The sequence below is a fragment of the Artemia franciscana genome, chromosome 1, assembly GCF_032884065.1.
Source record: "Artemia franciscana chromosome 1, ASM3288406v1, whole genome shotgun sequence".
Lineage (NCBI taxonomy): Eukaryota > Metazoa > Arthropoda > Branchiopoda > Anostraca > Artemiidae > Artemia > Artemia franciscana.
In genome coordinates, this window is record NC_088863.1 from 39,896,707 (window position 1) to 39,912,646 (window position 15,940).

Below are 15,940 nucleotides of genomic sequence, written 5' to 3' on the forward strand. Positions count from 1 at the left end.
TTACTAGAAATTCATTTCTCGCTATCACTTATCCAAAAGTAGGAATCAGTGTTATCACAATAGCAATGACATAATGAGAAGTGATATGTCTCCGATGTGTGATTGTTTTTGTCAATTTACAAAGAAGGAGTCCCTGTAAAAACCTGGAAGTTCCAGTATTCCTTAATTGCCCTTAGTCTCTCTTGTCACCCTCTTCCTCCCTATGTTATATTTGAAATTATTATTTTGCTCTGAATAATCGAGAAGTCTGATTCTTTCAGGAATGACATGATCTACACAGCCATAGGGCCTAAATTGTGCACATTAGTCTTTAGTCCAGAGATTGATTTTAATAAACGGGCGTCTTCGGTCTTAGCTATCCAATCTGCTTGAATAATTAGAAATCCTTCCGTTGGCTGAATCAACCTCAAATTTTGATAGGGGGGGGGGGGGGGGCTTTTAGGGGGTCCTGAGAAGAGTTGGATATTTTGACTTAGCATGTAAGTTTTGTCAAAAAATTTAGTTGCAATCCAGTATTTTAGTTCTTAAGAAGGAGAGCCGAAACAACATTACAAATATTTATACAATAAAACGAACAGAAAAGGATTTTTCAAAAAAATTTCTCAATTATATTTTTTAAGTAGTAAAGAATGACATTAAAACCTAAAAGTAAAATCAATTTCTTGAAACAAGTCAAACTTAAAAATTTCTGATGTCACCATTCATAAAATTGAACAATTTAAAATGAGTAATCGGTCAAACTTAAAGTGAATAAAAATTTTGAAAAGAGATTTTGAAATTCTGGCGCTAACACCCCTAAAATGTTCCAAAGTCTAGAGTTCCATTTGTGCATTAAGCAAACTAATGTGTATTATCTAAAATTTGTTTTTTATTTGTCAGAACATCCAACTACAAAAAAAGCAAAAAAAACAGACTCACTAAAAAACTTTACTGCAAAAAAAGAAACTTGCAGTAAATGCATTTCGACTTTCTATTTGTAAGTTTTTGATAGTATTTCTCATTTTCTTCTTTAGAAAATATAAATACAAGATGCCAAATCAATTCTTTTGAAATCCTAAACAATAATTTGAAAGTAATTGCTGAAGCAATATTTAAAATTGGGGACTCATCAAATGATTCGTCAGCCCGATGCGCATTTTTACATTACTGTAAATAATTTTATCGAGCCTCAAATGAAACATATTGTTTAAAGGAAGCTTTAAAATAAATATCTATTATGAACATTTATTTTACACGGAGTAATTACCTTTAGGACCAAATGTGCTGCCATGCTGCATTACTGCCTTTGCAACTGGTGAGCTCAGTATGTAATTTTAGATCAGTCGGCTATATCAGATTTTTCAGCCGATAGCTATTTTAATTGGACCATTGGTTCCATACGATCACGCCTGGAAATTTATTTTCATGGATTTTGGATGTTTAACAGGGTCTTATCTGTTCTCCTGTCTATATGCTCATCTGGGGACCGTTTATATGATTTCATTAGTGTATTTCCAGAGCCAAAACCGGCATCATTGGAACAATAGACATGAATATGAAAATGCCTTTTTTTTAACGAGACCAAAGTTTAAACTTAAAAAGAAACAACAAAAAACTAAAACATGTGTTTTTACGTGGATTTTACAATGTAAGAGAATTGCCATTTTACAAAGATTCACTAATGTTGACTATTATCTATGTTAAGCCGAAAATTAAAAGTAATGATGATAATTAAATGTGGCAATGGATCGAAACAAAAATCTACCATTGAATTCACCATTTTGAAATATTTGATGCAATCGAATTATTATAACCGGAGGTGTTCAGCTTTCCATCTTAACGATTGAAATCCTATTTTTAGGTTGGGTTCGACTAACTTGTTCTTTTCGTCCTTTTTTTGTTAGGGCGTTTTGCAGGGAATTGTAGCATTTTAGAGATTGCTTAAGGGCTCATTTAGCTACGTACGCTATAAAAAAATTTCCTTGATAGTATTCGAGTAAAATGCAATGTCCCGTGAAAATGCGAACTTTTTGGTGTCATTTCCACAGTAACTCTTGGAAATGACGATGAATCACCGTAAAAAGTGCAACATTGGGATTACCATGATCAGGAACCCACGGATGGAGTTTTTCAGCTCCTCCTGCCCCTTGAAAACCTTTGAAGATCAAGTTTCAGCCTATGTATTATTGACGTGTCTCCTTTTTTCCGGTACTAGTCTTAGTAAAGAGCAATAGATTAAGTAAAGTGGTTCGCTCTTTACTAGGCTCTAGCTAAGAAAAGGCCAAAGACTTTTCTCGTGTCTTATATATTGATAAGTAAAAACGGCTGCGATAATTCTCGTAACATCTATCGCTCTAAAATTTTTTATACACAATTTCCCTTCCTTCTACCAAGCTTAAAGGCTTTTGAAAACGTTCCTAACTTCGTTTGTAACTTTCCTCCCTATGCCATCTCCCAGTGCTTGGCATACTATCTTCTTAAGGTCAGTCTACCCATCTTCTACATTACCAAGTTCTAGACCTTCTAGTTTCGTATCCTTTGCTCTTTGGAGTCTCCTCTCAGTGTCTCATCCATGAGTCTATTAACGAAATAACTACCTATTAGGTACTTACTCTGTACATTGCATTCATTGTTTTTACATTAACGTGCCAAAAAATATATGGCATAAATTGAACCCTTAGGTTGGTACAATCATTCGTGGGTATGGTTTTCTAGAATTAATTTGAAGAAACTTTCCCCTGCAAAGACAATGATAAAGCGACCATACGAATATTTTTGCTTTGCATTACGATGTTTTTATATTGCTTTGTTATGTAATACAATGTAAGATAAATTATGTAATACGATGTGTAACCGCTTTTTATTTAAATACGAAAAGGTTTGGCGTGTAACCAGTAGCCGCCCTTGGCAGAAAAAAAAATCAATGAAAACTATTAAATTTATAACGCACAATTATTGTGCAATTATCAATGGTAAGGTTCATTTTTTATATGGCCTTTAGTTAATTTTATTTTTTTTTTAACTTGGCTACAGCTTAAACAGCCGAACTATTTTTATAAACTAGTTTCTTTGTTGCTGCTTTGGTAGAATAAAATGGTTAATTTCTTGCAACTGCTTTGTTTAAGTATGATGAGAATGCTGCATATTCTTTGTGATTAGTTAGGTTCATCAACGTTATGACCCAGAGATATTGCTTTCAAAGAAAAACACATCCACAAATGATTGCATCCACCTCTGGTTACAGTTCCCAGATGGCAAAGAGAAATTTTTTTCCAAAATAAAAACATCCTTAGAAGTAAGTCGTTAAATACCGGAAAAAACTGAGAATATCTATGAAATATGCTGTTGTAAAGGATTACTTTATTATAGTTGCACATATGGATTATTATAAAACTTCTGATTAATAATAGTGCACTTTTTTTGACGTACTAAACTATTAAAAAAAAGGAAGAAACAAGCTGATTTTGTATTTAGCTATGGATCACGTTTGAATATCTGAAAAAGGTTGTTCTCTTTAGAAGAAACAGTTCGGCTTTGTTTATTTTTTTAGCTTCCAAATAAAAGATAATAAACATAATTTTATTTCTTTAAATTTAGTACACAGTTGTCTTGTTTAAGTTTTTTATCTGTTTTATTCTATAGAAGAGAAATATAATTTTTTCGATCATTGGTACCAAAAATAGCACTTTTATCCCCCCCCCTCCCTCGAACGTTATCCGATGTACCTACCCCAAAATGCTTGTTTGAATATTTTTATTTAATACGAAAAATAGAAGACCGGATATCTGAACTTCCTGGATATTTTGGAACCAAAATTTTTGTCGTATCGATGCTGACCTTCAATTCCCCTAGAGCCAATTTAACTATTTTCAGCACCCTACAGTTTCTTTTCTTTTAAGGTCGATCAGCGTTTATTGGTATTGGTTTTTCTGACAGATCCGATAGTTTTGATTTAAATGTAGCTTTGCAAGATCATTTCAAGTGGCTGAAAAAGTCAGATGAACCACAAGATTTGCAGCCCAAACTGGACTTGGGCTTTAAAGATGGACAAACTATCAAAATCAATATGAACATAGCTGTAAGTAACAAAACGTTTAAAAAGATATTGACTATTCCTGCACAAGGGTAAATAGAGGAAGCTCCCCAATTTGATATGAGTAAGGACTGCCTGTCTCCTCCAGAGACAAACATTGGAAAGAATTGGGCTACTCGAACCTGAGAATGTATTTTATTTTAAGGTTCTAACTGACTGAAATAACCCCTCCTCTCGGAATGCTGATTGATGTTGATGTATATTTTCTGCCGAGTGTTTTTCACTAAGCTATGTAGTCAAGTAAAAAAAAAAAAAAAATAGTGCGCGCCATTGCTGAATAGGCTGTAGCTTCTAATGAAAAGTTTCTTTTTAAAGTTGCACAGATCTTTGTTAATATAAAGCTATTTTATTATTGATTTTTGTAGGAGCCCTACTGGCTTTGTCGATTTATCTATTTCCTGCTTTCATGATCAGTGGTTTTTAGCTCGGAAACTGTAAGAGGTAAAGAATTGAAAATTTTCCCTGATTTTTGGATCTCGTAACGGAGAACAACGATTGACTGAAGTTTAAAGATATTAAATTTAAAAAAATAAGTTTTTTCAATTGAAAGTAAGGAGCAACATTCCATCTTAAAACGAACAGAAATTATTGCGTATATGAAGGGGATTGCCCCCTCCTCAACACCTCGCTCCATGCGCTAAATTTTTGTTTTGTACTTTTAAAAAAACTTATTGTTCTAATTAAACGACCCTTGTTTTTCAGGAGTCGTTCTTAAAGAACCGGGACAAAATTCAAACTTTAGCGTGAAGAGCGAGGTGTTGAGAAGGGGACATCCCCTTCATATACGTAATAATTTCTGCTCGTTTTTCGTTGGAATGCTGCTCCTTACTTTCAGTTATACAAACTTTTTTTTTTAATTTCTGATCGTTTTTTAAAAAATGCCAGGGATTCTGGCCCCACTTCCACGGGGAAATCCTCCTCCCCACGGAAATTTCCTCTCGACAATTCAATACCAGTGAAAAATTACCCTTGACAATCACCCTTAACAAATTTCGTGCGTAAAATTGAGACGGAAAAGAGAAAGCAAGACATATAAAAAGAATTTTGTTTAGGAATTCTGGCAAATTCCCTCAGTGTATAATTTTCTCTCATAGGTTTAACCCCTGAAAACATCCCTTCCCGTTGGAAACTCCCCCGTGGGGAAACACCCAGTGGAAAATTCGTCTCCCCACACGAAAATGTATACATACTTCCCCATAACAAATAATATGCACAAATACTGGAGAAATTTTTTAACTTAAAGACCTTCCCCCTGGGGCTGCAGGGGGGTCATGTTATATCCAAAGGCATAATTGTTGGGCCTTTCAATTATCATGAACAAAATGACTATCTCAAAATTTTGATTGGACAATTTTGGAAAAAAGGGGAGGGGGAGGAAGCCTAGTTGCCCTCCAATCTTTTTAGTCACGTAAAAAGGGCACTAGAACTTTTTAATTTCCGATCGAATGAGTCCTTTCACGATATTCTCGGACCACTGGCTCAATACGATCACCCCTGGGGAAAAAAAACAACAAAAAATAAGAAATAAACAAGCATCCTTGATCTTTCTCTTTTTTCGAAAATCCAGCAAATTTTCTCAGGCTCGTAGCCTTTAATAATTGAGACTAACTTTAATGAAACTTATATATTTGAAATCAGCATTATAAACAAATTCTTTTGATATATGTATTAGTAACGAAATTCCGGTTATTAGAGTTTTGGTTTGTATTGAGCCGGATCGCTTCTTACTTAAAGCTCGTTACCACGAATTGTTTGATTTCTGCAATTTTAGGAAAATGGGAAACATTTTTATTTTATCCTAAATGAAGTAACTGGTACTATTTATACATTTTAGGTGTTAATAACCGGTTCAATCCAGGTGGAGGTAAAATGTCTCTAAATTTATGTCGTAAACAACTACGGTCTAGTTGTGCCTTTACGGAGACTTGGTTCCAATCTGTTTGCTTATTCAGAATGTGCTAACAGAAGCAAAAGTAATGTGTGACCTTATTGGTCTTTATTACAATCCTATTAAAATTAAGGCGCGTTTCACACACGCAAGATTGCCGTTTTACAGACGGTCTATAACATACAAAATTGTATTGGACTCTCATATTAGCAATCAAAAAATACTTTTTTGGATACGAATAAATTAAAAGTAGATCTCAGTGTTCCTATCTTGTAGTTGCTTCGTGCATGAAAGTTTGATGTCACGTTAATAACGTGGAATAAGATCATGGAAGTTTTCTTCCTTTTTAGGTATTTTTCTAGCCCTTATATCACACAAGAACGTGTATTTAAAAGGTCGCAATTACTTCACTTTTAGGTCTTCTTCTAGCCGTCTTCTTCTTCTAGAATGTTTATTTAAATGCAGTTTCTCGCAATTTTTTTGAATGAGGGAGGGGGGGGGTGAATACCCCGACTCCCCTCCTGTATTCAATTGTTTGCCAATCAAAAAGGGTATGCTGTTTTTCGATTATTGAATTATTAACGAGAAAAGAAGAGAAAAGAATATTTATTGAGCTTTTTGTTTTGTATGGTTCAGATATTGTCTTGAAATTTGTGTTTTGTTTGGTAGTTGAAATACATTACTCACGTAATATTTTTGTCTTTAATTTATAAAAAAAATCATGCTCCAACTTAAATTAATGTGTAAAGTTTCCTTTGTAATTATGAACCAAAAGAATGAAAATTGTACCATAAATTCATTTAATAGAAGAAATTTGATTTTTTTGTGTATTTTTCTCGCATAGAAAAGAAGGAAAAATTGAGCTATTCTGCTGGGCGATGTATCTTCAATCAAACTTTGATCTACCTGATCTGCCGATCCTCCCTTTGCGAACAATGTAGCAAACGGGTTTTGGCAATTATCTTGGAAATTTGAAAATGTGAAATCTATCCTTTAGGCATGACAACGATGATACGACATTTCCACGAATTGCAGCGAAGGCTTTACAACAAAGCGTCAACTTTTTGCTCTTTTTCAATTTGGATTTACTTCAGTATCCCCAGGTTGTTCGCTCTATTAAATTTGTAAAAAAGATTTCTACTAGTAAAAAACACACACATGACTATTTTTACGATACGTTAAAATAGTTTTTAAGACTTTGGCCTTTCGGCCGTCATATTCCATTTTGTTTTTCTGGCTATTTTGAACAGATAGCTCATAATTATAACATATAAGGTGAAATTTCTTCCAAAGCCGATCCTTCAAAGAAGAAAGGTAATGAAAACGCTTTGAACCGTTTTAGAGTGTCTAAAGAGTAGTTTTCATCAGTTGAGAGTTTCACCATTTATGGATTTTCCTAAGAGTCTGCTTAACACTTTTTTTTTAACATGCTATGATTGACTATTACGAGAATGATTAGCTTATATATATACATATAAAGATTGGGATTTACTTAGCGTCTTTTTTTAGTGTATATTTGTAACCCATGCTCTTAGATAACAAGAAAAAAATTGGAAAAACAAAACTGAAGTAAGTTTTTTGTCTTCTAGAAAAAAGAGGGCACTTCTGATAGCCCATCTCGTGCACGGACCAAGCCCGTTGGCACAGGATTTCTACCCCCGCCTCCCTCTGTCGGATCTCGGATCCAATCTTCGACAAAAGCTATCAGAACTAGTAAGTAACTTCTAGCTGACCAAAATTATTTATGAACCCCCTAGTAGCAAAAGGGCAACATATCTTTAAATTCATAATTTACTAGGGAAAGAAAATAGTTTTTTATTGACAATTTAAATTTTGCAATTCAGCCAGTCAAATCTCAGGTGTTGCTTGCTTAAGGTCCTGTTTTATTTCTCGTTTTATAAACAAAACGAAAAAATGGATTGAGTCATGGAAAGCCCAATGTTCTTGCCCTTTTATTTGCCGACTTACTTGCAGTTTTATCTGTCAAACGGGACTTCTACATAAATGGACCAAATTTTATTTAGTGAAGGAACAAATAAAAAAAAATTCAGAATAAAAATGTTGCTTGTGATATGAAATGATATGCACGCAACAATTGAAGCAGTCACGTGGCATCATGGTCTATTTGGATGTAGTTTTTCCAATTTGCTAAATTGGCTAATTTGCTAAAGCCTTTAGTGGGCCAATCTCAATCAATTTATTTAAAGTTAAATGCTCACTAGAATAGGTCAATAGCTTTGAAGATCGATTGCCAAGAGCAAACTAGCCTTTTGTCGCTATTTCCGTATTTACAATATATGGAGCAGAGTTAAATGAAGTGATTGTGTAAAGTAACGGGTTAGATTTTGGTTCAGAAAGGCAGAAACCTTATTTCACGACTATTCAAGGGGGCTAATTTGCTGGTGTAGTTTAATGAATTTAAAGAAAAACATTCTGAAGAATGTGATAAACTCTTGGGTATTACTTTTCGAAATACGTCATTGTTCGTTTGTGAGGACGTATTTTTATTTAAATCATTATAATCTGTTCTCTGGAAGGGAAAGTTATTTTGGCTGAAACCGAAAATGGAAGGAAATCCTTTTTTTACTGTTCAAAGCTTGTGAAATTATTCTGGAATAATTAAAAGGTATTGTTTTCTTTGTATTGGGCTCTTGGACACGCGCCACCACTGTCCTTGCTTTATTTTATCTTTTCTTGTCTTTTTGAGGATTTTTTTTTTTTTTTTTTTTTTTTTTATCAAATCTGTTTCTTTTTAACCTGCTGAACAACAGGAATAAAATTTAAAGCTGCACTGGAAATAATCATATCTGAAAGGTCCTGTGGTGGCGCAGTGGATTTGGCCTTAGCTTGGTAATATGGGACCCAGAGATCGAATCATGCTGCAGCAACGCACTGCAGGGCCGACGCAGGGACCTTAGTAGTCAAGAAGTGTCGTTAATCTGATACAATACAGTACAATATCTGAAAGTTAATGACGCAGTTAACTACTTTACACAATGATAAACTACAGTTTATGGGTTGTTAGTCGGTCAGTCAAAAAGTGCTTAAGGCTCTAAAGTATTACTGTGTATTACTTTCCTAGTTTTCACTACTGCAAAAGCATTTGTTTTCTCTTAAAAAAACTGCAATTTTCTGTTTCTTGAAACAAAAAAGAAAAAAGTTAACTCCTTGTATCCCAGCTGCTATCTCCTTTTTCTGTTTCTCCAAAGAAGCAGAAAACAGAAACTGACTACTTGTCTGTCCCGTTTGTTTTAGTTTTCTTTTATGTTTTTCAGAAAACGAGAAAAATCGGTGTTGTTTAATTTCAATCCAAAGTTGGAAGTCATAGTGATTAATACAGGGTTCTTCTCTAGTGTGAATGATTCCGAATATTCTTTTCTCGTTATTGTAAAATCGACTTTGTACATTTTTGTTCAATAGTTTTTATAAGTACTTTTAAGTACAAAAGTAAGATTCATAATCACACCACAAGGAAAAGCCCCTATTTCCCAGCAGACACTTCTAGGAAGTAGAAAATTGTATCTAATGTTTTTATGAAAAAGTAAAGTGAAGATCTGATTTTTGTACTCTTTGTATTGTGATTTATTTTTTATTGGGGCATTAGCCACTCTGGTCCATTGGGTGTGGCGTTACTACTCTTTTCAGCAATCTAGTTAATCGGGAATTCAAATGAATTGTTTTGGTAAAGTTACTCATAATTATAGTTTAATTTAGGATTAGTACAATGATTGATTTATATTTGATTTTTTCTTCTATTCGAGCAAAAGATAACAAATTTAACTTTATTTAAAAATAAAAAGGGAGAAAAAATGTACAACAGTAATACAGTTCTCTAAGCATTGATCTTGATTTGGACTTGTCATTTTCTTTCGGAAAATCTGATAAAAAGACATTCAATTTCATCAAGATCCGGTTAAATATTAAGAAAGATTAATTAAATTTCAATCTGCCTTGTCGCGAAGAGAATGGTTCATGCCTAGTGTATCACTGACTGATACAGTGAAATATCACAAAAAATAGTTCATTAACGATGATTGGTAGGAGAAAGTTACGTACTTACTTTCACTCAAAGTTCTACTGTTTTTCCGTGGGGAAGAATAAACAGTCAAAAGCCAGGATTATGATAGGTTCGAAAATATAACCGTAGCTTGGCTTGGAGCTTCGTTTTACTATGTAATGTTATTGAGCTCTATCAGCATTTATTTGTTTGTTGATTTGTTTTTAGGTCCAGATGAATCTTCCTTATTTGACGTTGGGGTTGACAATGGTGTATCTCAGGGTAGCTCAGATTGGGGTGATTTCACTGGTATAACTACTTCTTCAACACGGTAAGACATTAATAGACTTTTCTCGAGAAAGTAACTAATTTTTATAATTTTATCGGGTAAATAAAATGAGTAAGAAGTTTCTTTGTGGCAAAATGTAAACTTAAGGTGTTTATCATTACAATCACGTTCTTTGTCATCATCTTTACTCTAGATGCGCCATTTTTTCTTTCTTTTCCACATCATAAATCGTGACAACCCGATGTGCCTCTAATATTGTCCCAGTTTTAAGGCTTAACTGGGAGGAGTTTTTTCTGAATGTTTGGTATTGCCCGTACTGCAGTCTAGTTGTGTAGTAACTTCTATTTGGACTAGTGAGCATTGGCTAAATATAAAGTTCAAATGATTATGATATTGAGGATTTTCCAACATCATGGCTGGGAATATTGATTGTTACCAATGAACCCTACTTTAGATTCGACTGCATAGTCACTAATTTAATTATTCCTGCATATAGTTTAGTTATCTAAGTTTTGCTTTACTCATATACAGTGCTTAAACATTAAGCTAGTTCAAATGGTAAGCACATTTAAAATTGTGCGCGGGTATGTCAATGATCTGGAATGCATATGTCCAGCTAATTAGGACTTATTGCATGTTATATCCCGAATAGTGAGGAGGAAAGAGAAGAAGAATAATAGAAGCTTGAGTACCAAAAGGGTTCAAAACACAGCAAGAACAATGTGAAGAGAATGACAAATACATACAGTTTTGTATTTGTTTTTGGGGCTATATTATATATATATATATATATATATATATATATATATATATATATATATATATATATATATATATATATATATATATATACATATATATATATATATATATATATATATATATATATATATATATATATATATATATATATATATATATATATATATATATATATATATATATATATATATATATATATATATATATATATATTGATTTTACTGATTAGACTATGTTTTTTTTTGCAGTAAAATAATATTTACAACAGACAAAATCAAGATAGCTAGAGCTCATTGGCAATGGTGATATACTGATGACATAATAAGGGGCCTTTAAGCCTAAGCAGCCGCTCTCTCATCTTGAAATACCCCAGTAATTCCGCATTTTCCTGTAATTTCTGACATTTTTCTTATAATAATGTCTGTTTTTTTTTTTTTTTTTAACACATCTACAAGAAATATTGAATTAAGACATTTGGGTGACAAATGTGACGCACCAATTCTGCTTGTTGCCTAGGGTTTTTAGAAAATGATATATAACTGAAAATTATATAAATATATAAATGAAAATTGGGATTTGGCTAATTATCATTTTGTCAGAAATCAGTTTGGCTAATGACAACATTGATTGTACATGAACATTTTAGTTTATGTTAACGAAGAAAATAACTGAAAACGGCTAATTAATGAATATTTTTCGCAGTTGAATTCACTGCTCTCTAGTAAACGCTATCAAATAGCTTCGTAATGACCGGCAATTTTATCGGTGAGAACGACGAGCAAGAGGTGGTGATATATTAAATGCACTCTTTCGCCACACCAAAGTCCTGAAACATCAGTTTAGAGTTGTTGTTTTGTTATTATCGAAGAGTTCGTGGTGACGAAGTTCAAGCATCTGAAACTCTAAAAACAGAATTTTATATCAATAGATCTATCAAAAGAATTGTCTTATTATGATGATTTTAAACATATAAGATACATTAAGTTTAGTTTTACCGATCAAAGGCTATGAGCATGGGAAAATTTGTCTGATTTTCGAAAAAAAGGGAACCATCCACTAAAAGTTAAGGAATCTTAATGAAAATCACACCATCAGATTTAGCATATCAGAGAACCCTTCTGTAGAGGTTTCAAGTTCCCGTCTTCAAAAGTGTTGAATTTGGATTTTTTTTTGCCAAAAAGAAAGATCACGGATGTGCGTTTATCCACAGATGATCGTATCGAACCAGTCGTTCTACAATACCAGGAGAGGGCTCATTTGAACGGAAATTAAAAGCTCTAGTGTCCTTTTTAAGTGACCAAAAAGATACGGCAGCTAGCCCCACTTCCACCCTCCTTCTTTGCTAAAATCTTCCGATCAATTTGAGATAGCCACATTGTTCGGCAATGTTGAAAGGTCCAATAACTATGGCTTCGGAGATAACATGACCCCCCAGCCCCTTGGGAAAGGTCTTTAAGTTATAAAATGCGCCCGTTGTTTATGTATAGCATTTCTGATTGGTAAGTGTGCATACTTTTTTCGAGTGGGGGAGTGGGAGGGGTGGTTTGAATTTTCTGATAGCGGGGGGGGGGGTTCCACTAGATAATTTTCCATGAGGAGCGAAGGAAGTTTTTTTGGAAAGGGGGGGGATTAAATTTTCAGGGGAAATTGGCACTGGGGAACTTTTCCAGGATTCTTATAGGAAATCCTTTTATTTCTCTTACTTTCTCTTCGCCGACTCAATTTTATATGTGGAGATGCTAAATGGTGATTGTCCGGGGTAAATTTTCACCGGAATTGAATTGTCTAGAGAATCCTTCTGTAGAGGAGCCGGACTTCCTGGCATTATTTAAAAAATGATCAAAAATTAAATATAAATAAAACAAGTTCCTTTCAACTGAAAATAAGCAGCAACATTGAAACTTCCAACGAACAGAAATTATTACGTATATGAAGGGAGTTGCCCCCTCCTCAACACTCCGCCCTTTACGCTAAAGTTTGACTTTTTGTGCTAACTCTTCAAAAACTCCTGAAACAAAAGGGTCGGTTACTTAGAACAATAAGAAGAGTTTTTATAAAGACTAAACACTTTAGCGCGAAGATTGAGGTATCGAGGAGCGTGCAACCCCCCTCATATCTGCAATAATTTCTATTCGTTTCAAGCTTTAATATTGCTCCCTACTTTCGGATGAAAAAATTGTAAGTTGCAATCCAGAACTTGTAGAAACCAAATCCTCAGTCCAATTTATAAGAGTTTCAGCGTTAAAAAGTTGATTTGCAGCCTGTAGATTGAACTGTGACGATAAGTAGTTCAGTTTTGGATATAAAACAAATTTGCTTAAAAAGGAAAAAAAAAATATAATCAGCTAACCTACATAATTTCTTTTTTTTTAGGGTTCCTACAAGCACTTCCTCCAACACTAATTGGGTTCAGTTTTAACGCACTTTTGGATCTGCTATTGGTTGTTTACTTATTAACTTATAGAAGTTTGGAATACATTCCCCAGTAACTTAGATTGTATGTGTAAGGATGGTGTTTTTTTTATATATACTTCAATCACGTGTTGTTCAATTAAGACTGCGTTCAAATAAATGCTGCTAGTGTAATTTTCTTTGAAGTATTTTCTTTTGATTTGGTGCTATCTTATTTGCTTTATCCGATTTATTTTACCTAGTAACTGTAAAGTGGATAAACAATAATTATGAGGGAGGTTCAATATTAATGAGAGGGCAGAGCAAATTAAAAATGAATGTTTTGTGACATTTTCAGTTTAAAATTATTAAACGAAAGTTAAAAGTAAAATCAAGAAAATAACTTTCAAGGAATTAGTCCCCAATTTGACTAAAACTAATTTACTTCCTTTTGCTTACAATTGTAAAATTTATTTATTTAAAAAACGTCACACACAAAAAAAATAGGACAGAGCAATAATAGAAAAGAGAAGAACAAAAGGTGAACACATTAAAAGCAAAAATTAAACATTTCATAATATATAAAAACTTCAACTGATTACTTAGTCAGTACCAATGTTTAAAGACAGTTCAGTTTTGATAGACGAAGATTATACGTAGAGACTTGATTTTCCATGGGAGTAATGTGGTCCATTATGTTAAATTTTCTTAACATGATGAGAATTGCGGATCCTCGAGGGGAAATATAAAATATGGCGGGGGGCGAAGGGATTGAAAAGTTTCGAAAGAAGACAGTTGTTGAAGTTCCGTCATTTGATAGTCCGAATCAGTGATCAATGTTAGAAGTTGTCCTGTAAGCTTTATAGACGAACCAATTGAGAGATCAAGATTAAGTTATGTGATCAGCTGTCTTGATCTTACGAGGGATGCACACTGGTGGCTTTTGCTTTTAGTTAAAAAAAAAAAACTTCAGACTTTTGGGCATTGGACTCGAGGCTAAGCTTCACCCACCCAGATTATAGTGACGTAAAAACCACGCTAATGTGCTGAATAGTACGATTCAAATTAAGAATATCGTCAGCATAGCAGATGAGCGACAAATTAATACCGGCAAGGATGATGAAGGAGCAGCTAACTTCGCATCGAAAACTGCTTTGTCAAAGAGGTAAGGGGAAGAAATATCACCTTGACGGGTACCTTCCTCGACATCGATAAAAATATTAGAAGTGGTTGGGTAACGAGAAACAGTATAAAACATGTGAAGACCGTTAGCTTTAGATAAAGGGTGAATTATAAAACAAACTTTAAGACGAGAGTACATTTTCGTATCTCGAAGGACTTTAATGTAGTAAGGGCCTACCACACGTTTATGGCTTGAAGTAACATAGTGGCGTGAATTGCCACTATTCTTACGCACATCATGACCGTCCGGCACGTGACTTTTGCCTGACACGTCAGGGTCAATCATTACGTTTGCGACAGCAAGCAAAGTGTGGTAACAGCCAAAGCGAGGTTGGAATTTGAATCGAAAGGATGCAACATAACATCACGTATTCATATAGTTAATGAAAAGAAGTTGAAAAAGCTTGCAAAATGTAATAGCTACTGTTTTAGGGTGGAATGACGAGCATTCATAGGCGAGTTTGCCTTTTTTGGAATTGGGGTAAGATCTCCAGTTGTGACGGAAGAAGGCACATTCCTTTTGATATTAAGAATCTGCATTAGAAGACTGACTTGTTTTACTGGTAGCTTTCTACTATGGAAAATGCGAAGAGCACTTGCCCCATCAGTACCAGAAGACCCCTTCGTTTTAAGCGTAGGATCGTTTGCATTACGCAAAAGCTGACGCAACGAAGTAGTCGGAAGAACAACCAGATAGGAATGCAAGTTCTCGTCAAATTCAGCGTATTTAGAGGGAATAGTCAATCTGGACGTGTCCCAGTTAAAGATAGGACGGAATCGCTATTTGTCGCCACTAATAGTGATAAAGAAAAAGTTAAAGAGAGATGGGCAGAACATTTTGAGAATGTGCTTAACTGGAATAGAGGTACCGGAAAATATATAGAGGAAAAATTAAAGTTTGTGATACCTTAGATATGAAGGAAGGTTTATTTTGTGAGGAAGAATTAGTGACAGTACTAAAAGGATTAAAACATAATGAGGCCCCAGGTGCTGATACTGTGATGAATGAGTTTTTTAAATATGTTGGCTATGAGGTTAGGAATAAGTTACTGAAAATTTAAAAATAAATTAAAAAATAAAATTTTATAAATTAGAAATAGAATTTAGAAATAAGTTACTGAACAAGGGGAAGTACCTAGCTGTTTCAGGAAATTTCCAGTTAAACCCCTCTATAAGAAAGGTAATAAGAGTGAGTGTGGTAATTATAGAAGCATTAGCCTGGTTTCTGTAGGTAGCAAATTACTTAGTATGATGATGCTTTTTAGACTTAGAGATGATATAGATAAAGTTTTAAGAGAAGAAAAGTGCGGTTTTAGGATATGTTGACCGAGTTCTCGCTTTTAGATTAATAGTTGACAA

General features: G+C 33.9%; 1 protein-coding gene across 1 annotated transcript in view; it reads left to right on the plus strand.

Annotated features, from left to right (window-relative positions):
- Nucleotides 1-13,594, plus strand: part of LOC136029534 (NECAP-like protein CG9132) — a 28,445-nt gene extending 14,851 nt beyond the window's left edge. The window contains exons 4-7 of the mRNA XM_065708008.1: nucleotides 3,879-4,057; nucleotides 7,550-7,673; nucleotides 10,186-10,288; nucleotides 13,382-13,594. Coding sequence (XP_065564080.1) covers nucleotides 3,879-4,057; nucleotides 7,550-7,673; nucleotides 10,186-10,288; nucleotides 13,382-13,427 — 452 coding nt within the window. The 3' untranslated portion in view covers nucleotides 13,428-13,594. The remainder of the gene's footprint in view (nucleotides 1-3,878; nucleotides 4,058-7,549; nucleotides 7,674-10,185; nucleotides 10,289-13,381) is intronic.
- The last annotated feature ends 2,346 nt before the right edge of the window (nucleotides 13,595-15,940 follow it).